The sequence below is a fragment of the Quercus lobata genome, chromosome 12, assembly GCF_001633185.2.
Source record: "Quercus lobata isolate SW786 chromosome 12, ValleyOak3.0 Primary Assembly, whole genome shotgun sequence".
Taxonomy (NCBI): domain Eukaryota; kingdom Viridiplantae; phylum Streptophyta; class Magnoliopsida; order Fagales; family Fagaceae; genus Quercus; species Quercus lobata.
In genome coordinates, this window is record NC_044915.1 from 28498482 (window position 1) to 28526455 (window position 27974).

At 35.8% G+C, this 27974-nt stretch overlaps 5 protein-coding genes across 5 annotated transcripts; 1 reads left to right on the forward strand and 4 right to left on the reverse strand.

Annotated features, from left to right (window-relative positions):
• Window positions 1–1951: 1951 nt before the first annotated feature.
• LOC115972147 (pectinesterase inhibitor 6-like) lies at window positions 1952–3008 on the reverse strand. Its single transcript, XM_031092324.1, has one exon. The coding sequence runs from the start codon at window positions 2743–2745 to the stop codon at window positions 2152–2154; it is 594 nt and encodes a 197-aa protein (XP_030948184.1). The 5' UTR covers window positions 2746–3008; the 3' UTR covers window positions 1952–2151.
• Window positions 3009–4905: 1897 nt separating this feature from the next.
• Window positions 4906–10270, forward strand: LOC115971924 (peter Pan-like protein). The gene is made up of 8 exons (XM_031092028.1): window positions 4906–4985; window positions 5997–6065; window positions 6353–6535; window positions 7128–7358; window positions 7858–7950; window positions 8046–8233; window positions 8680–8873; window positions 9874–10270. Exons 2-8 carry the CDS (start codon window positions 6048–6050, stop codon window positions 10005–10007), a joined length of 1041 nt encoding a protein of 346 aa, XP_030947888.1. The 5' UTR covers window positions 4906–4985; window positions 5997–6047; the 3' UTR covers window positions 10008–10270.
• Window positions 10271–10449: 179 nt separating this feature from the next.
• LOC115971925 (mitochondrial zinc maintenance protein 1, mitochondrial) lies at window positions 10450–12486 on the reverse strand. Its single transcript, XM_031092029.1, has 2 exons — window positions 12183–12486; window positions 10450–10838 (listed from the first exon to the last, which is right to left on the reverse strand). The coding sequence occupies exons 1-2, from the start codon at window positions 12424–12426 to the stop codon at window positions 10768–10770; spliced, it is 315 nt and encodes a 104-aa protein (XP_030947889.1). The 5' UTR covers window positions 12427–12486; the 3' UTR covers window positions 10450–10767.
• A 1097-nt stretch (window positions 12487–13583) lies between these two features.
• Window positions 13584–16631, reverse strand: LOC115972415. The gene is made up of 2 exons (XM_031092698.1): window positions 15723–16631; window positions 13584–14194 (listed from the first exon to the last, which is right to left on the reverse strand). Exons 1-2 carry the CDS (start codon window positions 16501–16503, stop codon window positions 14082–14084), a joined length of 894 nt encoding a protein of 297 aa, XP_030948558.1. The 5' UTR covers window positions 16504–16631; the 3' UTR covers window positions 13584–14081.
• A 641-nt stretch (window positions 16632–17272) lies between these two features.
• On the reverse strand, window positions 17273–27671 carry LOC115972074 (DExH-box ATP-dependent RNA helicase DExH8). The gene is made up of 14 exons (XM_031092222.1): window positions 27183–27671; window positions 25699–25876; window positions 24559–24732; window positions 24157–24304; window positions 22908–23222; window positions 22338–22484; window positions 22075–22255; window positions 20556–20836; window positions 20331–20453; window positions 20102–20246; window positions 19663–19925; window positions 19390–19584; window positions 18060–18608; window positions 17273–17747 (listed from the first exon to the last, which is right to left on the reverse strand). Exons 1-14 carry the CDS (start codon window positions 27337–27339, stop codon window positions 17523–17525), a joined length of 3081 nt encoding a protein of 1026 aa, XP_030948082.1. The 5' UTR covers window positions 27340–27671; the 3' UTR covers window positions 17273–17522.
• Between the last annotated feature and the right edge of the window lie 303 nt (window positions 27672–27974).

Sequence of the window (27974 nt, forward strand, 5' to 3'; positions counted from 1 at the left end):
AACTTTAGCTCCAGCTAACATTGTAGGGCAAGCTAATTACAGGCAGATAGACACTAATCCTATAGATTACAACTTGCAAAACGTGTAAGTTTTAGTTTGAATAAAGAGAGAGAGAGAGTCATACAAGTTGATGTAGCCTCAATGAACACTGATTTAGGTAAATGAACAATTGGGGTAGAAAGTCTCTCATGTGAGAGTGAGATTTTCAAGAGTTTATGATGAGGCCAAAAAAAAGGATGCCCCACTACCCGGGTCTCTACATGAAAAGAATTGATCAGGGTAAACATCCAACCCGGACAGTTTATGATGAGGCCTACCCAGCAAAAAAGCCCATACCAATCTGGGCTTAAGTCCAGTCAGAAAACACACCAAGCCCACACTTTATTAACATCCCACTTTGTAGTCCTAAGAAGTAAGAAGGAAGGAAATGGGATTAGGGTGTAGGAGTAGGACTACTAAACATTGATGGTCAAAGAAATGGTATGTTCTGATTTAAAAAAAAAATGGCAAGTATCTTATGTCTTTTAATTTTTTAATTTTTATACATTATAAGTGGGAAGAAAGATTCAAACTCATGTTTCAATTGAAAACACCAAAAAATGTAATTGTCTTTTTAATGTCCTTTAATGCCATATAATGTCGGCAAACAACATATTTTTATGGGGTTGGGGGAGGGGATGGGGAGGAGGGACAGAAATAGTCCTTTTTATATTTATGATTTCCATTTAGTTTGTATTTTCTAGAGGGTAAAAGTTGTCTTTGTCATTCTTACTTTAATCATATTGAATATAAAATAGTTTATATCACTTTTTGTGTTCCACTTCATACTCTACCAATCACAATTTGCCATTTGTTTGAATTCATTGGTATCAATGTGTTTTGGGAAAGTTACTCATTAAAATATCCTAGAGATTGAGAATGCGTTTGGATTGCACGTTTTGCGTTTGATGTTTGAACAGTGAGACCCATTGCACTGTGCATGTAAATGAAGATAAACAAGTTTTAAATGAAGACAAATGCAGAGTGTCTGTGCGTTTTGCGTGTCATGTCATGAAGTAATACTTCAAAATTATTTTCGGTACAATTTGTCTTGTCTTGTCATGTCCGTACTGGGACCTACATTTTAAAATTATTTTACTATAGTGTTTTCAGTTTTCAGCAAAATAAGCGGTATCCAAACACACTATGAGTGTTGCCAGCACAACAAATATCATAGCAAAGATGATTTTGATATGGCTGCATAATTCTCTACAACTTTTACTGAAATCTTCTTTTCTTTTTGCCTATTATTTTTTTGGCCTTTAATGCTAAATTTCTATAGCATTTTTTCTTAGCCTGCAGAAGTTTGGGGATCTCAGATCTCTCACAAAGTTTTTTGCCAATTTATGGTAGTTGATTATGGAACTAATGTATTATAAATTTCATACTGACTATAGTTTATTAAATATAATATATTGATGTTATATCTGGTTAATATATGATTAGGTCCTTAGGAGTTAGGAACTTAGGACAGGACCAAGTGCTACATATAAACTCTTCCACTGGAATCGGGGAATATGCATGAGTTGCCCTGTAATGGAAAAGCAGTTATCTCCTTTATTATCTTGCCTTGCTTGTTGCAGATGCTTCAATATTTCTTGGTTTTGGCGAGCTAATTACTGAACACTTTCTGCCAATGTCTGCAGCTAGCTGTTGCTCCATCAAGGGGTTTTGGGAGCTTGAAGGCAGCATTGTGGTTGCGTTTGACCATTGATCAGCTCTGCACCATGCAACTTTTCTCTGGGATCTGTAGGCAAGGCCAACAATTCCCACGGATGGCAAAATATGATGTTGCCTATATATGCCGACACTTAATTTTGCGTAACATTCCACATTCAAATATAAGAAACTGTATCACCTTATAAATTTAATAAGAGAAATTTTTATAAATGAAAAAGATTTAATAACAGCATCACTTAGATTGTCACTTGTGAGGAGCAAAAACAAAGAAACTACACAGATTTTTATGGCTATACGAAGCTGGAGATATTTTGGCTAGAGATGGCCTTATTCTCATACTAATTAGTCATACTGCCTTTGATTATGATCAATCCAGAGACTTCTTTATCCCTAGATTGATTCATGCTATGATGAAACCCATATTCAGAACCTCTATGGAACAGTTATGCTTGCCAAACCTGTGGCTGCTAGTTTGTTAACCAGAGCCAGGGCATTACTAGTGATATAAGTAGCATTCAAAACCTGATTTTGAAGCAACTTAACTTGCTTTCCCTTTTGGTCTTCAAAACCATCCAAGCAAGTGTCTTCGTCAGTGAGGGCTGCACTAATCCATGTAAGAAGGTCACTCATTTGTTCATTGAATGTGCTTTTACTAAGCCTTCTGAGCACATCGAGTGATTTGTGAAGCTCATCAAGTGCATCCTGAATACATTCAATGCAATCTGAAAGGGCAATTCTGTTCTTTCCCTTCATAAGCCGATATTTCTTCAATTTTTTCAAGTTTTTAGCAACATCCTTTACCTCACCTATTGTCACTGATACTCCTGCCCGTGCCCACTTGCTGGGGCTTCTCTTAGCAGTGCTTGAAAATGATGCTAGTGAGTGAACACAGATATCAGGGTACCTAGTCACACTGCAGGCTTCTTGAACATAACTGCATCCATTTCCATATGCCAATTGGCCTGAATTCATCAGCAATGCAACAAACATGAATGTCATAAGTGAATGAATACAAGCCATTCTCATTCGAGAGAAGTTAGATGGAGAAAGTGATAGCAATTGAAGTAGAAACTATTTTATCACTAGGTAAATACTAGTACTACAACAAAGAGTCCATGTATGAAATAGAAGAGTGAGAATAAAGAGTCACGCTTTTCAATGATACTGAATTGATTCCCATGAACTGTGAAATCATAGAGCTTTTGATGGTAGATTTATAATAAAAAAAAGGGCTTTTGGCTGACGTGGAAAGGGCAAGATCTTTTTGCAGGAGTATTTTTAGGCAAGAGGCTGGTGAGCTCCATAAAAGAGATAGCGAGGCTGAAATAGGTTGTGACTGGGCAGGTGAATATCTCTCACGAATTCAAGATAAGGTCCATTCAGTACCTTCTTTCACATTAGAGTAAATTGCATCTTAATTCTGACACCACAAGTATAGGATCATAGACTAACAAATATCATAGCAACATCTTTAAAACATGTCATTATTATTCTTTTATTAGGTACGAAATGATTTTAAACTTATGATGACCCTTTACCATCACACCAAAACGCTGACGAGTTTCTTTTGGTGTGAAAAAAGATTCAAATCCAAATCTCTAATTCCATGATAAGAAATTTTACTAATTGAACCCATAATGAATCAATGATGCTGACCGAATGTCCAGTGTGACTACACAAACCATGATAACTATGTACTATGCAATTTGTAACTGTACGGTAGGACATGTGTGGTCCATGACTAAACTGATAATGAAATGAAATAGGAACTTGATAAGGTGAATAATTGGGGTGGTAGTGAAGACGGAAGGCACAGTTTCTTGATTGGACAGTAGGAAAAGTATGCCGGAAGTAGTTACTAGTTAATCTAATCAGTTCGCATTCGCGGTTAATGCAGCCACTTTTTTTTGTAGACATTTCAGACTTGCTTTTAAAAGTTTATCAAAACCGTCCATTCACTTCCACAGTACAATTCACATGATTTGGCTTGAAAAATGGTTACACTTCACATGAATACAACAAAGAAGCATTTCACCAGCGTTGACAAGGTGCTTTCTGCTGTCTTTACTCTTACCTATCTTTCCCAGTATTTATTGGTCCATCTGTTACACAAAATTTAAAACATGATCTTCACTTCAGTTTTCTACAATCCATAGATTAACATGTAGTCTCTAGATACATCTGGTAGAACATGTTACTTGTCCACTATCTATTGAGAAATTTCTAGACTATTTTGAAAGTGACTTGGAGGTAAGAAATTGGTGGCTTTGATTATCTCATATTTCAGTATACTGTACACATCATGTGTCATTGTGTGCTATATTGGGATATTTTGAAAAAAGTAGGTATACTATGTATAGGTCAGAAAGTGTAAACAAATAATTTTCCTTGCATACATCCAATATTCATTTGAAAAGACACATTAGAAGGGGAAAAATGGGATTTAAATTTTAGTTTATATGACTTAATAAAGTATAATAAAAAAAAGTGATTTTTCAAATTTATTAATGATAGAAAATGTATAGAAACAGAAAATGTTTTTATAAAGATTGAGATGACATGATGTAATTGGTACTAATAAAATGGTGTCAATAATAAGCCTATTTGGAAGTTATGTTACGTTCACTAATAACTTGCAACATCAATGGTTGTGCAAAATTTTGTGAAATGGTGAAACTTTTTTTTTTTTTTTTGAGAAGGAAATTTTGCGAAACCTCTTTAGTATTACTCATTGATAATATCCATAGAGAAACTTAAATCTTATTAATATGTGGATTTCAAATGATTAGTTGTATGACGTTATTTTAAACTCAACACAAATAATTTTATTAGGACAAAATCCTCTAACCCCCTACCCATGTTATTGAAATCTCTCAACACTAAAATTCAAATGCAATTCCGAGTATAGTTTTTCTTTTATTTTTGAACATACATATATGAAAGTGGTGGTGAGTAAAGGGCTGATAATGAATTAAAAACCATGCCAAACTGCTCAATTAAATTTTGATTTGTACATCATTGGGCAGAACATACATACATTTATAAATGGAGCACAGTAAGCTCTTTTAATGTAGTGGGCCAAAATTGGGCTAAAGCTGGTCTCCCTAGAGATTATGAGCTAAAATTGGGCTGGGCATGGTCCGGATCGAATTGGTGGTCACACTAAAAAACCCTGTTATTGGTATTGGAAAACGATAAACCCTAAACACTAACAGAACACGAACACGAAGAACCAAATACCACTACCGTTATATATAAAATCTCAGGTAGACCATTCTTCATTGCCCTTTTTCCCTGAATTTTTTCTCTAGATTTGAGCTTTTGCATAGTTGGTAAGGGTTACACGATTTGTTTCAAGTCAATTTTTTTTTTTTTAAGATAACATTTTGAGAGAAGGTTGATAAGGAAAAAACAAAATGAAAACAGAGCAACTGAGCAAGAAACTGCTGTTATGTTAAAAAACCCACAAAGCCTCTGTTTGTTACAATGTTTTTTGATAACAAAATTTTGGGACATACTTTGATAGAGGAATTTTTTGCTTCTTTAAGGTTTTGTGAAGATTTTAAGAAAATTTTCAGGTAGATGGGGGTTGAGGAAAACAGTTTGGATATGATCAGGATTAATATATATGATTAAAATAAAGATGGAAGCTAGTAAACCAGGAGATAGGGTCCTTATTTTTGGGTCTGTTTATTATAGATGATTTCTATCTGTTCATGAATTCTTCACTAATTTCTTCCTAGCTTAGCCTACAGTTAAAGATTTGTAGTTATTGCTTATTCCTACTGTTAATCTTTACTCATTGATTGTATGCCTTTTATATCTTATTTCACATAAATTGAGAAGCAATCTTGGGGAAGCAAGTAATAGTAGTAAAAACAAAAGTTGGAGAATATTGGAGAGATGACAGTTTTTCATGATAATGTCTCTGTTGGAAGCACAAGTACTTGTCAGGAGCTGCAAGTTATTGGCATGATAAGATAACCTTAACAGTAACTTTAGACTAATATTTATCCAAACGCTCAGTTAATATAAACAACACTTTTTCACATGTTTTGCCAAAGGCTTAACTGTGATTTTGAAAATCGCTTTTTCAAAACGCGCATTTTAAAAGAATTATTTTTTAAATACACTTTACAAACAGCTGAATTAAACAGACCTGTTGTTTTTAATTCTGGAATTAGCTTTAGCTGGGTCTTCAAAAATCCTAGCCTTTTGCTCTTGTAATTGTTCTTGATTATGCTAAATGTTTTATTTATTGTTTAAAATTCTATCAGAAAGCTCTGAAGCTGGGACTGAATTTGTGAAATTCAAGGTTCTTGGATGCCATGGCTCGTTTTCGTAATGTAAGTAAAAATTTTGTTATGTTTGGTTTTGATTTTTATTATACACTCTATTTGGTTGTTGAGAAAATGAAAGGAAAAGAAACGAATTGTGGGTAAATTTGTTTTTAATTGGGAGGTGGGAAAATTTTGTAGAATGAGAAGCTAAGTCAAAGCCAATGGGCTCTAGCTCAATTGGCACCTCCTCCCCTTGTAAATTCTAGGTGGAGGAATACCCGTATTGGCATTTCCCTTAGGAGTTTTGTTTACTTGGTTTTACATTTGCATGATTTTTTGTTTGATTTAAACAGAAGAAGAAGAAGGTGTTTGTGAAGCCGGTTGTGAAGAAGAATCAACCTAGTGTGGATCATATCACAGGAAATAAGATTCCAAAAAGCTTTGTGTTTTCTAGAGGGAAGTTACCTGGTCCTCTTAGGCAACTTCAAATGGACTTGAGAAAGTTGATGCTTCCCTATACTGCTCTCAATCTTAAGGTAAAAATTATTTATTATCTGCTTAGTTTCCGTGTGTGTGTGTGTGTCTCCTAAAGTGCCTTTTTGTTGCAACATGAGATTGATGGAAGTACACATAATGTATGGATGTGTGTGTGTCTTTATCTCCTAAAGTCTTTTTTTATGGCAATATGAGATCGATGGAAGTTTGACTGATGTAAGGATGAATTTTAAGGGTGTAAAACAATTATTCTACACAAAAGGGGCCCAGACATTTTTGGCATAATCATAGAATCCTTGTTTGGAGAAGATTTCTTCACTTCTGTTAAAGACTTGTGCACTATGAGTTGGAAAGAAGTTGTTGTAGCATATGAATGGTTTAATCATAATATGTATTGAGGAGTTTAAAAAGGAATTCAACTCAGCAAGGTAGATCATGTACTTAATCGGGGATAGCTTAATACTTGTGAACTGTGATTTCCCTGTAATTCTTTTTGATAAATGTGATTTCCACTGTGATGTGTTCAGTTACAGAAATAGGCTAACTTTAGTTGGAAGTGAATTCTCAGCAGTCTCTGTGCTGCATTCATCTATACCAGTCCTAATGTTTTGTGATGTATATATATTATTTCAGGAGAAGAAACGGAATAGTCTCAAAGACTTCTTGAATGTTGCTGGGCCTATGGGTGTAACACATTTCCTCATATTGTCAAAAACTGCAACTGCACCCTACCTGAGGGTTGGAAGGACTCCACAAGGCCCAACACTTACATTTAAAATAAACGAATACTCGTTGGCAGTTGATGTTGCACAATCTCAATTGCGTCCTAGATGTCCTCAAGATCTTTTCCAAAATCCTCCTCTGGTAATTTTATATTCTCACTTTTAAAAATAAAAATAAAAAATCACTCAAATTCACAAGCAGCAAATAGTCATGGCTATTTGGTTTACTAAAATGTTAGAGAAAGGTAAAGAAAATGTGAAATGGATCTCTTTCTCATGCAATTTTCACCTCTCTTCTGTCACCAATGATCAGTAGTCTTGTGCATCATTACTAGCCTTTAGCATGAGACATAACAAGTTAATCATAATATCTCAGTGCAGGAGGACTCAGTTGTAACTCCTTGAATGGTTGCACCTGCCCCTCCATATGTACTTTACACACCTATCTTCTATAAGCTAATGTTAGTTAATTTATATTCATCTACTTATCAAAAAAAAAAAAGAAGTTAATTTATATTCATCTCAAAAGAGGAAAGGACTGCAGCTATACAGTTGCATAATTTGACTTAAACATATGGTGAAATTTTACTCTTGTTTGTTTAACTTCTGCCCTTGTTAATCTCTGAGCTTATCATTGGCAGATTGTTCTTTCTGGTTTTGGGTCTGGTGATCAACATTTAAAGCTCACTACCATAATGTTTCAGAATATCTTTCCTGCCATTGATATAAACACAGTGAGTGTTTAAACAAATTTCAGGTTGCTGCCAGTGCCATCAATACTTATGATCCTATATCCCCTCTTAATGTTGTTTAATGTGTGCATTTTCAGGTCAAACTTTCCTCTTGCCAGAGAATTGTATTGCTTAATTACAACAAAGATACAAAGCTTATTGATTTTCGGCATTATTCCATAAGATTACAGCCTGTGGGTGTCTCCCGTAGAATTAGAAAAATTGTGCAGAACCATCAAGTTCCTGATTTAAGAAATCTTCAAGATGTGAGTGACTTTGTCACAAAGTAAGGGTTCTTTCTCATTAACTTATATCCTTGAAGTCAAGCAAATTATGTTAGCATTAAGAATTTAAAATTAGAATTTATACTACAACTTGTCGTCTTTTAAGTTTTATTGTGGTCTGCTGGTTGTGCATTAAGAGTATGTTTGGATAACTTATTTCCTTGGTTTTTATTTTTATTTATTTGTTTTATATATATATATAAATTGTTCATAAGTTGGCAGTGAAAATAAGAAACTTGTTATTAATGACCAACTATGTCAATGAGCTCTAGCTCAAATGACACTTCCTCCTCCCACAAGAGTGTGTCTATAACTTACTAGTCAGAGAGAGAGAGAGTCATAACCAAGTACAAATTGAGAAGGAAAACGTCATGTGTACATTTGGATTGATTCATCTTGGTCATTTTTTTTTTTTGGTTTTATATTTATTTTCCTTGTGACTTTAAAGGGCTGGGTATGGATCAGAAAGTGAAGCAGACGATGAAGCAGCAACTGTTACTTTGGCTAGTGATCTTGGTAGAATTAACAAGGCCTCGACAAAAAGTGCTGTCAAGCTTCAAGAGATTGGACCCAGAATGACTCTTCAACTCATCAAGATTGAGGAAGGATTATGTTCTGGTGGAGTCATCTTCAGCGAATATGGTATATTTCTCTCATATAACATGTTACTTCCTTTTTCCTCTAGCAATGAGATTATATTTGGTTGTAAGAAACTGGTTAACATATTGAGAATACAGCGTCTCTTAACTTTGAAGTTATCAACTAAGGATATTATGGATGATTGACTACAAGGGTGCCATAAGATGTCCTTTTGCAGGTCTATGATGATCTACTCTGGCCATTCCTCCAAACATCCTCTACACGCGTGATTTCTTCTCATTCTTTATGCACACAAAACGCTTTCCTCAAGACCTCCATAAACAATTTAGATTATATCCTCTAACCAGAAGTGACTGCTTCAGAGCCTTGGTCCATTTTCTAAACACATTTTTAATATGGCCTGTATATATATATTGCTCTGTATGCTGCCATTAGAAATTTGCGTATTACAGTTTTTTAGCTCTGAGCCATGTTGAAATGAGATAAATCACAATTCTGCTCAAGTTTTTTAATGATGATGTTGGTTAATCTTCTTTAACTTGGATGTAACCTGCCTTCAATCGACCATTCGGACATTCTGTGATTCATACTGCCTTCTATATTGTATAACCAATCTTTCATTACATCCGTTGATCCATGGTCTAGGCTCCCGAAACTTAATTTTCTCTTTAAGTGCATTTCCTACTTTCCAGTTATGGAGTCCCGTCTCTTCTCCAATTCACATATATTCTTCCCTTTTAAACTGTCTTCCTATAATATCAGCCAGGGTTTGTGATAATTGGCACCTTCTGATGTTTATTGGATATTTGGTCTTTTCATCTTTCTGGTGTCAATCTGTTTCCTTTATTTATTTTGTTATATCTCCTTTACTATATATCATCCCTCTCTTGTTACACCTTCAATATTATTGTTTTGGTACTTTTTCTTTCATAAATCACTCTTCCTTTATTTGTTATTCATGATCCCTGCTCTTTGCAGGAATTGACAGATCACTATTGAACTCCTTTCACGAACTTATTTATCCTCCCCCTGTTATTTTCAGGAAATGGTGATGGCAAGAAAAAGCCGGAAAAGGAAGATACTAAAAAACAGAAAGACACAGATGAAGACGAGGAAGACATGAATGAAGACCAGGAAAATATTGAAGAAGATCTGGAAGATGATGAGGAAGACTAGCTACTGGCCACTGAAGTGGATAGCACTCTTTTTGATATCTGATGCCTCGCTCATCCATCAAAGGAAATCTTGTATTTACATCAACAGGGAAACACTACAAGGTTCTCACTGGAGAGAGAGAGAGAGAGAGAGATCTCCTTATTAAAGATTTGGGTGGCACTGTTGCGGTGTTGCCCACAATCTTAAATATTATGTTCTTGTTTTGTTTTGTTTTTTTTTAAAAAAAAAACATTAATTGGGTTCAATAAAAAAATCTTTTGGTCTGAATTACCTTTTTGTGTTCTAAAATGTCCATTTAGATATTGGGAACAGTACTCATAACACAGCCTTCTCCTTATCCCAGCATTATGCAGTAAAGGCACGCTCCATTTGGTTGAAGAATGAATGTTGCGTACATTCAACAACCATTTCTAAAATCTAAAACTAGTAAACTGCTTTGAAGTTATAGTAACTTTTGTAGAAGAATGTAATCACTATCCATAATTCCAGACATAAACACTTTTCATATGATGCAACATGATCTTAAGGAGTAATGTTCCAAGACAAGTTTTTCAGCAACAACCCAAGGGAGCTCAGAGAAAAATCATTAAGTGAAGTCTTGAACAAATAGCAAAACTGAAAATCTTTGACGGAGTCCATCAAGAACACTATTGGTGAAAGTTACAGGGGAAGATGGTGATCAAATAAGCAGCTCCAATCTGAGGCAAATGATGTTCAAAAACATTGTATTGAACTCCACTGATACTATTCTTTAGGTGGCTTAACTCTTAAGAATCTCTTCAGAAGGAACCTCGAGTGTCGCTCCTGCATGCCCTTTATCTGGCTTCACTACTGCAACAATCAGTATCAGAATGTAAAATGTAAGGTCACGATCTTATATAACTTTGTATGAGCAACAAATATCTTGTTTAACAGATACAGAATTTAAGCTACCACATTTTTTGTAATCAGAAGGAACCAAACACCAAAATGATGACAGTTAAGAGGGGGGAAAAAGGCCCAAAACATTTTAACTATATGAAGTACAACATTAGTCAACACAAAACACATTTCACAATGTTTTAACAGAAAATAAGTTAATGGGAGATAACCAATCACCAAAATCAACAAACAAACAAAAAAAAAAAAAAAAAAAAAAAAAAAAAAACTTCCCTAGACATGAAAGAGTGATGATCAAAGCTAAGCAGTGCAGAAGAATAAACTGACACACAACGCCACGTAGTATAGCATCACATCCTATAAATGTAAATAAAGAGATAATACCCCTAGAACAAAACCCCCAATGAGGCAAAAGAAATAATATTAAGCATCATAAGTAGAACATAAGGTTATTCTGTCTGTTTACTTAGTCATTTAGGGGGCTAGTTTTTGCTTCTTCTTTTTCTGTAATAAGAAACTTTTGGAGCCTCAAAAGTCAAACCCCAAGGGGAGGGGAACAATGAGATTTGAACTAGTAACCTCAGCTCTATGAGTTCAACTTCCACAAATGCTTTAACTATAACAACCATGAAATATGTACAAACACGTGAATTTATGGGATGCATACAACATATTACACATTATTTTTTTCAGGAGTCTACACATTGAGAATAAGTAATAACTAGCATCATTTCCGTGAGTTAGCAGCAATATATTTCATCTCTGAAAAATGTGATAAAGCCATAAATTCCTTTACAATAATCAGTAACAATGTCCCCTAAACTTCAAAACTGAGCAATATCCCCCCCTTCAACTATTGGTACTAAGCATTTTGTCTTCTACCATTTGAATTTCCGTCAAGTAAAGGAAAATTCAAAATTTTTGAAAACTTGTCAAGTTGAAATTGAAATTTATGTTAAAATTGACAACATTCATAAAGGTGGCAAATTGCTTATTACCAATACTTATTATGGGACATTGCTTGGTTTTGTAGTTTAGGGGACATTGCAGGTACGAGTACAACATAGTTAAGGAGAAAGTAATTGTCTTATAATTGAAATTTGATCAAATAATTAAAAAAGAAAGTGCATTTCAGGCTAAATGAAAAGGAAAAAAAATGTCAAAGTCTGACAGAAACAATTTCACAAACACAAGAAATGCAAGAGCAAGACACGAAAAATACAATTAAAATAAACCCAGATTGATTAGAAGTTATAAATAGAAAAATCGAGAGAGAGAGAGAGAGAGAAGGGTTACCGTAACCACCGGTAGAGTTGAGCTTGGCTTGGACAATCATGGTGGAGATGAAATGGGAGGCCTCACGTGCATCGTCGAGGAGCTTACGGATCTCGGGCTCGGAGGTCACGTGCCTATTATCTTCGAATTTTTTACGTACCTCGGAGGCCGACTCGGTCAGCATCAGTGAGTCGCCGGCGAACGTTTTCCGAGTCGCTCTTAGCAACGCTCTGTACGCGTTCAATGCTTCTGCTCTCACCGCCATCTCTTCTCTCTCTGTGGACCGCCCACCCTACCCTACCCTTTTCCTTTTTCTACGTTAGATTGGAATTGGACAGGGATTAACGAAAACGGCGTCGTTTACCTTTTTTTTTCGCTGGCTATAAAGCTACGTCGTTTTTCTATGCCCAGGCAAGAGAAAAAAAGCATATATACATATTTCCTATATTATTTTCCTAGGTGGCCTCGAGATTTTTTTTTTTTTTTTTTTCCACACCATTTCATATCATAAATATAATAGTAAGTCCAACTCATTTTAAAGCAAGCGAAATAATACTCATGCCGTAGGTTTTAATTAACTCAAGTAATCATCATAAAAAAAACACAATAAATTAAAATTTTGTTATATCTATAATTTTTTTTTAAATTTTAAAAAAGGTCTAGGTCGTTAGCACCAAGCCATCTTTGAGGGCTCTTTATTTTTTATTTTATTTTTTTCTAAATTTAGGGGATTTTAATTCAGCAAGAATGCTGGATATGAAGCTATCCAGCCACCTTTGAGGGCTCTTAATTTTTTTATTTTTTATTTTCTGAATTTTAGGGATCTTTATTCAGCAAGAATGCTGGATATGATTCCAATAGCTGGCAAATGTCTAAACTAAACAAGCTTTTAAAAACTTCTGATTTTTCACCAAATCATTTCTTTATTTCTTTCCTTGCCCTAAAAAGGAATTAGTATATTAGTACAAACAAATGAAGTACAAAAGATTACACAAGATGAAAAGAAGCAAAGTTAAGGACGTCCCACAACAGGTTATAACTTATAATACATAAAGTGGATTGTGCAAAAATACAAAAATATTGCATAAGTTGTGCCGGTTTGCTTCTTGGTAAATTTGATTGAATTTCAACACACTCGCGCCTAGTAAGTTTCTGTACTCAATAATCAAAGTGTTATAACACAAGGCAATAGTAATTGTATAAGAAATAGATATCCTTGGTTCCATCAAGGGAGTTTCATATTATGCTCCACCATTTTAAACTTTGGTCATTTAAAAAAAAAAAAAGGGTGGCAGGCTATGATTCGTGCTGTAATAAACTCAAGACTTTCACCAAAGCAATTTATTCTTAAATTGATTTAGAGCTCAATGCACCTTATTCCAGTGCATCTTCCACCAAAACTATTTATCTTAAAATGAGATGGGGAAAAGGAAGTATGTAATAAGTGGATATAAACGTTTATAGAAAAATTAAAAATAGTTTTGTCCTATTTAAAAATAGTAAACCCAGCAAAGCCCACAGTTTGTTGACAACCTTCACAAGAACTCAATCATCACAACCAACGTAGATAAAGAGTTCCGGAGTTCTAGCACATAATGCACAATTATCTTATGATAACAAAAGTAGATGAGTTAATCACCTGTAAATATTACAACATTATCTTATGATAATGTGATAATGCGCTAAAATGTAATGCACATCCACATCTTTGAATCCCTTCAAGCACAAGCCAATAGTGCCGCATGACAGTATGCTGGCATAGATGATCTCACAAAATGGGGGAATGCGTAACCAACCAACAAGCTGAAATCATTATAATGTATTGTGAAGAGCTAGTAGCACTCTGGGAGCCAACAACCTCATCGATGGGAAGCCAAATGGATGAAACAAAGGAATTCGTCATTTTTCATGGACAGTCTTTTACCTCAGTGAATAAACCATTCTGCAATCATGTTTCTTACGCCGGCATCTATAATGGGTTTTTTGATCTGAGAATGAGTTCTCTCCAGCCACCTCCATTTTAGAATCTGGCTCTGGTGCAAGAAAAAGGCACATCAGTCTCTCAAGCTGAATCAAATGAAGCAAATGCTTGAACAACAAAATGTCAGCTTCTCAAAGAAGCCTGACGTAAATAAATAATAGAGAACAATGAAATGTTAAGACACAAAAATTCACGCCCCTAGACAACATTCAATATCAATAATGAAATAAATTTATTAGAACAGACCAAAATTGGCACTAGACACAGGTGGAAGGCATCCAACAACTATTACCAAGTCTAATAGCTCCAATGTTAGCTTTAAGTTATCCAGTGCTCTTAATCCTTACCACATGTCGTTTCCCAAGTCTCCTACCATGTATTCTTTGGCAACCATAACACTATCAAAAGTGAGTTTTGTTTATCAAAGACCACACAAGTCAAATAGTCATTTTTGACAGTTATGTTGATTCTCATTGGTTTTCCAATAAAGACAACTTTAACCATTGCCCACTCTTCCACACCACAAATTATATCAAACCATATAACAGCACCACCACCACAATATCTACCATTGTTGCTAACACTACTTCCCTTAACATCCAACAAAATGGATCTGCTACATCTACACACATAATACTAAACAATTCAGAAACGTGAATCTACAATGACTCAAACATCTGAATATTTGAGTAGTATATGCTAATCAATCCACTATACTCCCCTTCAAAAACACCCAAACCAAAGATAAGACTATTTTAAGTGAAGAGAAGTTCCACAAACCAGCAGCAGCTTCCTGAGACACACCACTCTTCCAGAACACCCAAACCAAAGATAAGATTATTTCACAACTTTCCAAAACACAAAGAACCCATGGCTGCCACAATGCCTAAACCACTAAGAAAAGAGAGAGTCTATGATTGTCGTGATGCATAATACAAGGTGAATCGTGTTACTCATACCCTTTGGCATTGAAGCCTAATCCTAACTGTTCCAGGCAGCTGCATGAAACAAATTGAAAGGTGGAACAAGATCCTTTTTGACCCACACAATATAACAGGCCTGAAGCTGAATCAATCTTCAAACCAAACGGAGCATAAAAAGAGCAACTTGGATCTCCAAGCAACTAGAGAAGAAGACTTAAATTTTCCAGGATAATTATCAGTCAAAACTATAAAATTTGCTGCATTTTTCTTTGACCACAGACTTTCTCTTCATAATTCACCACCCATTACATTCCAACTTTGTTTCACGTCCCTCAAACCACAAGACACAGAGCCATAGCCCACAAATGTGAATATGACCCAAGTTCCAAAAACGAGTAAGATCCTCCCAAATTACACTTTCTAATAATATAAAGTTCCCAAATCATACCAAATTCCCCATCCATTCTTATCACTTACACAAAAAAAAAAAAAAAAAAAAAAAAAACCGCTCAGTTATCTGAACTTGAACAAGCTATGAAAAACCAACAATACTGTAATTCCAACAACTAAACTAACCTCCCAAGAATCTAATTCTAACTTTCTAACTCCTATTATAAAATTAAATAAAAGAAAAAGTGAAATTGTAAAAAACTGTACCTCCTCCAAATCGGTCACCCCAAAACAACAATCTTGGATCATCCTCCTCCTCATCAAACTCATCTCCATACCCGAACTCCGCGTCGCCGCGATACCCGGGTTCACTACCGTATCCGGATTCGTTTCCCTGACAATCAAACCCCCCAATTAGCCCAAACCCAAGTCCCAAATTCTCTTTATCTCCATTCCCACTAACACCACTTCCTCCTCCTCCTCCTCCTCCATCTCTCTCTTTCCTCGAGTTCCTCGCTTCGCTCACATCCGAACCCCAATTGGAATCCCCATTCACAAACAGCTCTCCGCTCGAGTCCGTCACGGGAAGATCGGAGCACGTGCCGTACGCGGCCGACGCCCCGACGGAGCAGCAGCGACGCGTCCCGCTCCGGTCACTGCTCCGACCCGAGACCGATCTGGACCCACGACGGCGTCGTTTTCTTGCGATCAAGCTAAAGCTCCCGCAGTTGTAGATCCGGTTCTTCTTGTTGGCGTTGTCGTCGTCGATTAAGCTGAGCTTTGACATGTCGATAGCAGCGTCGATTGGAAACGGCGGCGTTCTGGTTGTGGTGGTGGCACGGTCGGCGAGGCAGGGACGCTTGGTGTGTGTGTGGGCCCCATTGTAAGAGTAGGAGTAGGGGTTTGAGTCGGAGGGGTCTAGGGTTTTGGGTGGTGTAGTAGTAGTAGTAGTAGTTGTTGAAGTAGTAGTACGGAAAGGTCTCCATGTGTGAAGACGAAGTGTACAAGAGTCTATGGTGTGCCGGGAATCTAGGGCTTTGTGTGACATTTTTTTTTTTTAACGATGATCGAGTTCTAGTTTCTGTGATTTTATTTCACATTTTCTGACTTGTTGATGGAGAGACAAAGAGAGACAGTTGGAAATTGGAATTTATAGTTGGGAGTTGAAGACTAGTTGAAGTTGACTTTGTTTGGATGGGAGCTAATATTGGATTTCCTAAAGCTAGCGCGTGAGCATGTGAACAATGTTTTTGTGTTTTGACTTGGACACGTGTAACCCTTTGGGAGTTTTTAAGAGAGGTGATTCCATGCACTCTAGTCTTCCTTAAAAGCCGTGCGCTTCTTTAATAAAATTATTGACGGGTATCATCTAAAGAAGTCACATCACTCATAAACTCATAATAAATCATCAACTATTTTCCCTATCTCACTAAAAACGACTATGATGCATCATTTTTCTAAGAATTTGGGTGTAAGGTGTAATTTCAGGGATAAAATCAGTAGCAAGCATTAGTAATAGATTCAGCCAAAAAAGATAGAAAGAACCGAAAGCATTAGTACTAGGTGTAAAGTGTCATCAAATTTCAAATGCTTGATCACCCGAGAAAACACGAACTAGCAAATAAAAAACGTAAGCAGGCTTAGCAAAGTCAAGCAGGCGAGCCGAGCAAACTGGAATCATAAGCCCAGCCAAGACAATAAAGTTCTAAACGCACCAGTCACCATGATTAGGCAGTGACAACAATTCCAAAGGTTATAAACATTCCTATATGTGCTAGCAGCAAAAATGAAAATAGATATTTAGATGGCTTCAGAAATTCGTATGAAAAAAATCGAGACCTGTTTTCCATAAAATAACATGGGCAATTTCAATGTAACATCATTTCCTTCAGAAGCAGCATAAATAGGAATAGATAGATCTTCTCAACTGCCCCAAAAATCTTACAATGCGCTTATCCTGCTATAACTATACAATGCCAAAAGCAAATAACTTTACAACCAGTAAAATCTAAAATCAAATTCCTTATTTTACACAATGAGTTTCTGTAGAGGCCCACAGGAAATCCTCTAAAGGTTGCTCTGGATATCTAGCAGACGCTTCTGCAGTGTAGCTGCATAATCACCAAACTGGATGTCAGTAGGTGGGTGCAGATCAAAAACATAAGAGATGGCCCGCGATACCAACATTGGCTTCTTTGTGGTGATTGAGTCTGTTAACTCCCCAAAGCTTGTTACGTCAAACGGAAATGACTCAGTAAGGAAGAAGAAGAAATCTCTGCCCAACTTTTCAACCTGAAAACACAATAATCAAATGCTTTGCCACATCATCATCACAACCATCAAAGTAATACAGGATGCAGCATCATTATTTTATGTCCAAGAACTTCATCATAACAGTTATCCAGTATCCACCAATGTGTTATTAAAAGAATTTAGAAGTGCATTAAATGCACACAAGTTCCAGGTAGAACAACATTGCTAATACAAGACAAGAGGGTCATCAATCTAATTATTCCCAGTTTCTACCCCCTCTTGAGAAAACTCAGTAGCAAAGCAGGCAGTGGAGAAGGCAAAACATGAATGATTTATAGCATCAATTATTACCTGTAGTTGTGAAAATCGGATATTGTTCATGGTAAGAATAACTCGCACTTCATACAAGGCACCAGCCAATATCCGAATGGATAGATATTCAAAGAAATTCTGCAAGAGAAGTTTTTGCCTATCCAAATTTTCACTATAACTTTCTAAGTTAGGAAACCATAGCACACACTTCACTTCATCCCATGGGATTGGATTCTCCCCTTTGGCAAGGATGGTATGGCATGGGTGATAAAGGCCCCAAAAAATTCGGACACCTGTCAAGGATGGATCGCAGATGTATGTATCAGACAAACATGTTGTTGAGACTATCTTGGATGGATCATAGTAGCGAGCAAGATTTGTGGAGAAACGTAAATCTGTGTCATCCAATAGAAGAATGCATCCATCTGAAGATGTAGGGAAAAAACGTAGAAGGGAAGCAGCATTCGCATCACTATCTTCTGGCAGGCATAAAGCTGAGCTAGAAGATGATGCCGATGGTGATGGTAATGGTGATGGTGATGGACCCAGATCATGAGAAAAGAAACATGCATCTCCATTTCGACAGCCCTGTCAATAATGAAATACAAATTACAATAAAGCAGAGCATCATACTAAAAAGAAATGGGACATTTATTAAGATTTTTCTAAAAAAGAATTCTTATTCCACAGAAAAGAGTGTTTCCAGACAGGTGCCCCACTGCCAGATGGACACAGCTTTCCTCCAAACCATCCACGTGTATCATTTAAATAATTCACAAGACTCATTGAATAGATCTTGTGACTAAGAGTACACATGTATGGTTTTATCAACCACCACGTAGTGGGATGGAGGAACTTATTTTCCTCCAAACCAGTTTGGAGGTAAACTTTTTCCCTACCAGATTAGGCATGAGAAAATATTCACAGCTTCTACTAAGAATGCTTTGGTCAGTTTGTATATCCAAGGACTATAACATGCTTCACTATTAGTATGTTTTCAAACAGCAGGTCCAACAAAGTCCGAATGGCAGTTTTTGATGATCTTTAATTGATGACTATTGATTACTTCATTTGCAGTTAAGCATTGCAACTATTTGTACTTTAAATAATGGGAAAAGTTAATAGATGCCTTAAGGGTATTAGTTTAGAAAGTATTTTAAGAAACTTTTTATGCGAAAAGAGAAAAGTAATCGATTTTTTTAATAACCTTTTATATTTTTAATAAAAGTGATATTAAAACTTTCTTAAAATCATCAATTAACAAATGCCCTAAGGGACCAGACCCTAAAATAATTAGCATGGGCTAATTGAGGCCATATAAACACTTCATACACCATTTTCAATTATTGAAGCCACAAATGTGAGATACCTGGAATGAAAAGAAGAATTTGCATATGGGTCTCTTCGCTCCAAGTGAATGAGAAAACAAGCATTGACTGCCCCTGTTGCAGAATCCTTTAATAAAATATACACATAGAGACTCGTCCCCATTGACATGAGAACCATTATCGTCAGCATTTATATGCTGGTTACCAGATCTGTCTTCTGTGCACAGAACCCTTATCTGTTAAACATGACAGGTAAAGGAAAGATCAGTTTTTATGTCAAGAATAGTGCACACAAGAGAGTCAAAAGAAGATACCTCTTTGATAGTAGTTGCCAAATTTTTAACCACATCATTGGTCTGAAAATTATTGGAAGCAACAAATGGTTCAGCAACACATTTCCTTATTTCACTAGATGGCTCAAGATGCTCATCATCAAGTGCATCTGTATCTCCATCTGACTGACATTGGAGAAGGCAAGTATGTTCAAATTCATAAGGATCATAGTAGGATGGCAGCCCATTGGATGTAGCCAGAAATTTGGGCCGAAAACGATGCACTGAACTTAACACATCCTCATCTGAAAAGAAAGACTCTCAAACTTGAAAAGGAGCTTAAACTAATTTTTTTTCTATTAAAAAAGGGTGCAATTAAATTTATGTTTAAGATTGTACTTAAGTCATAGATACACTGTAGTTATGACTGCACAATATTTTTTTTTTTTTAAAAGAGTGCTGTAATGGCATAGATTCATACATATTTCTGAGACATGATGTAATGATGACTGCAAAAGATTATGGAAAGAGCACCATTCTTCCTCAATCTTTGGCAGCAGTAATGTTGTATCTTTTATCTCATCAAACTTCAGAAGTTGCTTCAAATTTTCAAGACGGTGCTTATCCTTCATAGAAAGGCAAAATGTGTAAATCATGCATTCAAATTCTATTAAAAAGTCCAAATTCCAATTAAAATCATACCACTTTACCTTGAATACACGTTGCCAAAACTGAAATGCACATAGGTTTGCCATGAGTACCACCTCCTTTCGCCCAATTTGGACATCATCATTGCTATCTCCACTAAAGTAGCAGTTGATGTACTCAGTAAACTGGGGAACAACAATCAAATCAGAATATCAGATACAGCAATTGTTCTAGCAATCAAGGAATTTCAAAACTGCAAAGTTCATTCACTTGATGGATAAAAATACCAAATGTTCCTCTCCAAAAGGACGAAGAATGGGTGGGGGCTGTGTATCCATTAATGTACCCAGCAGAATGCCTTCACGCAGCATTCCAACGAGTCCAAACTTAAGTATCAACACAGAAGCATTAAAAGACAATGAGAAACTGGCAAGTAATCGTCCATACAATGTAGGCTCATACCGGCCTCTTAGAGGCGTCCTCTCCAATGCACGCATGTGAACAAGCAAGTTCAGTGAATCCTCAACAACTTCAGGATCTGGTGAATCCAGAGCCTTCTGCAATAAGGCTGCAAAAAAGTTCCAACAGCTTAAACCATATTCAATCCTCAAAGTAGAAAACTGTACTCACACAAACGTACAGTGGATCTCCTCCATGTAGTAATTATTTCATAGCAGATATTGTTATGACTCCCTATATCTCCTAAACTAGTGAATTTGTACCACAAAATTTCTATGTTTCAAGCTTTAATTATACCTTGATCTTAAAATCCAGTATCACTTGCACAAAATTGAGAAAAACTAACCACTTAACAATCATAAAGTCTACTATCAAAGAAAAAACAATCATAGCATCAGATAAAAAGAACACAATATTATTTTAATTAACATGATAAATTAATGCATTTTTAAGGGATAGAAAGGTTGGCAGATGCAAATAATAATATAATGATCATTTGGACTGCCCTTTGGGCAAAAAGGCTGGCCAAACTCAACCCTAAGGTAGTAAGGTTGACAATACCCAGCCACACCAAAAATCTCAAATCTCAAAAAACCTGGTCAAAGAGTGTTGAGCAGGTAGTGTAGGTTTGGTAAGCCTAATTCATGTTTGTTGTCTTTCTTGACGCTGCTATCATGCTATACATTCAAAACAAATGACATACTAGTCATGTTAGATATAGGTGGTGTTCTGCTAAGTGATAAATATACTAGTGTGGGGAATGTGGAAATGTTTTATAGGTCAACCCTTCTTTCTAAAAATGCTTGTAGTTACTACAACTCTAGATGGAAAAATTGGTGAGAAAAAGTCAAAATAATTAAGAGGGCAACTCAATCAAATCAATAGTATAACTATTTGTACTTCCTACATAACGTGACATAGATAATTATATTACACAATTTTCTTACCTTTTGTAAGTAATACATGATAACTCATGCAAGAATATATCTAGAGGGCATCTTGATGCCAGAGGTTTTTGCTCATCTCCAAATATAAATAAATATATATATGTGTTGAGCAGGGATTTCAAGCCCAAGCGCAAACCAACATTTACCAACTCCAATGTGAGCTTTTTCTACTAGATAAGGCCATTTTAACTTGGGTTGGATTCCACCCACCCACCACTAGCAGCATACCTCCACAGTAATACAACAGGACATAAAGGAAATTCAACACTTCAACCATTCTATATTGGGCCTCTATCTTAAGTGATCGTATGTAAATAAAATGAAGAGGAATTGTGGACTTTCCTTGAAAAATTTACAAGTGGTCCAGAATTTACAGCAAAATGAGATCATATTACCATACCCTTGGGATCATTAATAGCTCTAGATTCAGCACAACAGATCTGAAGCACTTGCTGCCTCAATGATAACCTTAGTATAGATGGACACTCATAATCCTCAAGCTGGCTGAAAAATGATCTTGTAACCAACCGATAAACCTGGCCATCACAAGTTCGACCAGTTCTTCCTCTACGCTGCTCAGCCTACAGCACAATTTGAAAAAAGGAGCTAAGAAAATAGTAAGAATACTAATTAACAAGAAAACCAGTATGATTCCCCCATCACCTGAGATTTGGAAACCCAAACAAGCTCTACAGCTTCATTTTTCCGATTACTGTCCCAAAAAACTTGTAAAGATCGGCATGAATCAATAACAAACGCCACCTTTGGTATTGTCACAGATGACTCCGCAATATTTGTAGCCAATATAACCTGATAAACATGTTATTCAATAGAACAGCCACAACCATGATAGTGGGAATAACTAACTAGATCAACAACAACAATAACCAAATTGACCTTGCAACTGCTAAATATTGGTAATGGAAGATAATTAATTAATTACAAGATGAAACTATGATTCACAGCCTAAATAGATTTGCAGTTTTAGAGGCATCAAAGACCATGCTTTATAAAGAAGCAGCATCAGAATTAAACTAGCCCTATATACTCCTCAAATAGAAAGTGCATAATTAAAGGATAATGCAATGACATTATGAAACAGAAGATATTTACAAGTCATCAAAGATCATTTCTTTTATGTTAAATATCAAGTCCACATCCATCCATCCCTTCCTACCTCCTCCCTGACCATGATACACACAAATATAAGGTGGAGAACCGATCGTGGCATACCTTACGATGGGACTTCCAGATCTTCATGGCCATGAGAGCTTGTTCAGTGTCAACACTGCTATGTAAAATGTGAACTTTAAAAGATGAACTAAGTGGCTTCAGAAGGTTCCATTGCTGCTCCAGCGAAAAGTATGTTGGGAGGAAAACCAAAATGCTCTTTTCAATGTCTGGCTCGTTCTCATGGATATGCAACACCAGTTTATGAATAAGTTTGTGGACATCAGGCTTAATATCAGCATCAGCCATGGAAGGGCTTGGACCAGGACAATATTGTGAAGAATTTAACTCTGAACTTATTCCAAGAAATTCAGTTATCTGTACAGAAAACAAAGCATAATGAAAAAAATTTCAGTAAAATTAAAATAGGTTTTCATAATAAAAGATCATATTCCATTGTAAACTCTGAAACTTACTCATGGTTTCCAATAAATACAAGTGCCATGTATTGTCACATGACCTAATCTTTTTCCACAAGGTCACATTACTTTTTTCAGGCCAAATTATCTACAATTTGATACCATCATCATATAGGCATATGCACTAGATTAAAAAATATATATAAAACATAAAAATCTATTAAAAGAACTTTATACCTAAATTCTAACTTTAATAACCTATCAAAAAAAATTAACAAACTCTACACACTACATACCTTAACCTTGCCAAGCCTCTCAAACCACTCCCTATATATTCTTCTTCTTTTTTTGTTTCTTTTTTTTATATATCACTCACTATATGTACTTTTTAAAATTGAATCAAACACTCTTTCAAGATACTCTATGCACCAAGTCCAATCTCAGCCTGATAATATTCGCGTCCCAACATACACACCATTGCCTACTCATCCTAATCTTGTTTAAAGTAAGTACACCGGAAACTTTTCACCAACTAACTCCTTTCCTCATTCTTCAATTAATAGCATGCATATGGTGAATTCGGAAGGCGCTTTCATGAAATTGTTGCAAGTCCAGTTTTAAACAGGACTAACTACTTCCTATTCTTATGCTCCTATACCATGATACCATCCAGCCAAATACATTAATGGTGCAGAAAGTCAGATCAATGGATTCCAATCCATATAGTCAATTGTATCCAAGGAAAATATTACATACAAAATAAAAGGAACAAGAATTTTTTAAATCCATGGTTTTATGTTACTATAATGTTAAGAGTGAAGTGCTTTGAATTAATATTAGTTCCTTGCATGAATGACAGGACAAAAAAATGCATTCAGAGTACAAGTGATTGCCTGTTCAAGATATGAAGCATTTCGCTGAAATATGGTTTTCTGGTCGGAGCTAGGTATTGCAAGCACTTCAACTCGTTCTCCCCTGCCAAGATCCTTGAAGTAATCCTTGTATCTTGAAATATCTGCTGTTGCAGACATCAATACCACCCTGAAAATTCAGAAATCCATTAGATCCAGATACAAACTTAGGCCCAAAAATTTCAATTAAAACTCACAACTGTGGAAATACAAGAGATAAACCACCATTCCTTTAGAAGTTAAAAAGATACTTTCAAATGAAATGATCGGATAGTCAACACACAAAATTTAATAAATTAACTCAAGTCTTATTCCAACTACTTTAGGTTAGCTTATTGCATGAAAATTGCCAGCAATAACAACAATAAGAAAGAAAATGTAAACCTTAGGTCATTGTTCTTCATCAGAAACTGCTTAAGACAAACAAGAACGAGATCAGATTCTACAGATCGTTCATGCACTTCATCAAGAATAATAACCTTGTACTTTAGTGCATTCATTCCCTTCTCTCGCAGTTCATCCAACAAAACTCCAGCAGTTTTGAAAACAATCTTTGATCTGTGAAACAATACCAGGAAAAAATGCATAACTGTTACAAATAAATTCAGAGTAAAAAATTATTACAATAAGGGCAGGTCATTAAGGTGACCTGGCACATAGACACAGAATCTGCAGTTTGGCCCTAAGAAAGAACATGCATAGCCTCACTTGATTATAGGATCCAATCTAAGACTGATTGCATGAATTTCTGCAACTTGTAATCAACTCAAGCCCACTTCCAAAGAAGAGTCTAAACAAAAACTCAAACTGGTATTTCTAAAAATAACTTCCATGGGACCAAAAAGAATTTGAATATCATGTGAATGTGACCAAGAACCATGATATGCCCTTAGGTAATAAGATACGGTAACATTTTAGACATAACAATGTCTTGTCTTTATTGACCTTGTCCAAGTCAAACAAAAGATTGTTCTAGAAAATTCCCTGGCTTTAAGACCAGCTCCTAAAAATAAGTTCTTCTTTTAAATAAATAATCTAAGTGCATTGTACAAAAGTTCAGGCCATTGCAACCATGCATATATGCAAACCTAAAAAAGGCCGTACCCAGGGAACAAAGCTCCCACTTTTGCAAGGTCAATGAGAGGTCATGGTAGATAGCCTTAACCCCAATTTGTTTTGGAGAGGCTGATTCTCAGACTCAAACTTGCAACCTGTTGCTTTGATGGAAGGAAATTGCTATTGCACCAATGCTTGATATCTATATACAAACCTATTAACAAAAATAATATAAAATTTTGATACTAGAACCTCAAATATGGTGCCAAAGACAGTCATCAAAGGAGAAAGAACAGTACAAATCACCACCATGTTTGACAAGTAATAAATTGAACTTCTGTTGAAACCTCTATATCATGTTGCTTGAATGAAGCTCTTTTACAATTTTACTACCCCAAAAATAATATTTAAAAATTTAAGCTCATGTTAAGACATAGAACATGCATAATGTTATTGATCATAACATACGCTGCTGATAAGTGCTTTGAATGACCTATGTGATATCCAACTTCTTCTCCAACTTCACAGTTACGAGCTTTTGCAACCATTTTAGCAACAGCTACAACAGCAAATCTCCTAGGTTGAGTACATAGTATTGGTGACATGCCCTCCCTCAGGAGAAACTGGGGAACCTGTGAGCTCTTTCCTGTATTAAAAATTAGGCAAAAATGTTAACAACATGAAAAGGTTAATTAAATCATTTAACCAAACCCCATTCCCATTAATGTAGCCTTAAGTGAACCAGCAATGATAGAAGATAGTAGATATTCTGATTTTCTTTCTATAAGTATAAAAGCATGAACCATCAAATAACTTGTTAATTTAAATTTATTGGTCTTTGCACTCAGTTAATGCAATAAACTCTAAATTAGATGGCACCTCCTTCCATTTAAGAGCAATGAGGGGGGTGAAGTTGGGGCTTCAAGACTCACTGAGCATGTCATGTGTAACTTACAAGAACAACTACAAAACCTTAGACCTCAATTTTGGGGCCAGTTATGGATCCTCAACAAACTAATCAAGGAATGCCACATGCATTCTTTTCCATCATTCTATTTTGCGGGCATAACTTATCATTTTAAAAAAAGGAAACCCAGAAGTAAAAGAATGTATCAAAATATTGTGCCCATGTTCAGAATTATATTCAGTTTTTTTTTTAATAAGTAGAAGTACATTTAGTTTAAAAAAATCTAATGTGTGAGTCCTAGAAATTCAAAAACAGTGAACAAGACATAACTCAATCCCATGATCATTTTAGTTAAACAGAGAGATACAGAGGTGATGCAGAAAAGAAATCTGTTAATTTTGTCTTCGAAGAGAGAAACCACACACACAAATCAATTAGGCCATATAGTTGAATAGCAAAAATTATCACTTCATGAAGTCTTAAATGATTCAAATTTCAATATCTTCTCTCCCTACATTTTCCAGTCCACCTAATGTATAATATATGTACATAAGGAAGACACAACCAAATTCCATACTAGTAACTTGTAAGCTCTAAGTAAGGATATTCCGAACAAACATAGTAAATTTGTTCAAATTCACGATAAAAATTTCTCTGTTTGGCCGCTAAGAAAGCGGAGAATGAAAATCGAAATTTCGCATTTCTCACCATCTAAATTCCAAAGGGAAAACAAAACATTGAATCGTCCAACTATCTAGTGATTATTTTGCAGACTCAAACGTTTCATGTTATTAACAACCAAACATCGAAAACTAAAACTACTAAAGCTATTTTTTGTTCCCCGATCATTCTTTTTTCTTCATTCAGTTTTCTCAGCATTCAAATGCAAGCACGCAAAATATTTCCGAGTCTTCTGAACAACCAAACAAGTCCTATTTTCCTATATTTTCTCGGCAACCAAACAGAACCTAACAAAAAAGCACGAATCGATCGTACATTAACACTACAGAGTCTAGATATAAAGTTAAAGAGAGTACGGAAGTACCACAGCCAGTCTCGCCGACGATAAGAGTGACGCGATTTTCGAGGATTTTTTCGACGATCTTCTCCCTGAGCGCCATTACTGGTAGAGAAGAGAATTTCGACGACGAAAATGGACTCGAATACGATGAACTACACGACGAAGTTGGAGACGAAGCCATTGCTACACACGCACTCTCTCTCTCTCTCTCTCTCGTGGAATTTTTTTAAGTCCACTCTCTAGTCTCTCTGTTTCTACTTTGTACTATCAAAACTTAATAGAGAAGCAGTGGGATTTGAAAAATAATCAAAAAATAGCTCCTTTGGTTTTTTTTTTTTTGTCACTTTCGCTTTTTTTTATACTCTCTCTCTCTCTCATTTGTCTCCCGCCTGAGAATCACTATTTGATGGGCAAGGATAGGAAGAGTCGGCGTTTACGTGAGCTTGGGGAGAATTAAGAGAGACTTGAGAGTCAAAGCAATTTCTGAGTTCTGTTTTGACTTTTTTCTGGGTTCAGCCAATTGCGCGGCGCTTTCATTCTTCTTCCGCACGTTTTCTCGGGATTGTGGGTCCCGGGAATCTTTGTTGTGAACTCGCTGGACCTGGTGTTAGATTTCTTTGCTTCTGGGTCGTTGATCTTTTATGAACATGACGTGATATTAGCAATGGCATTAATCTCTCTCGATATATATATATATATATATATATTTATATATATAAAACTGAAATATTTAGAACTCTCATAAGATTCTATGTCAGCATAATATTTAAATAGAATTATTTTTATTTAATCTAAATTTAACTAGATATAAAACCC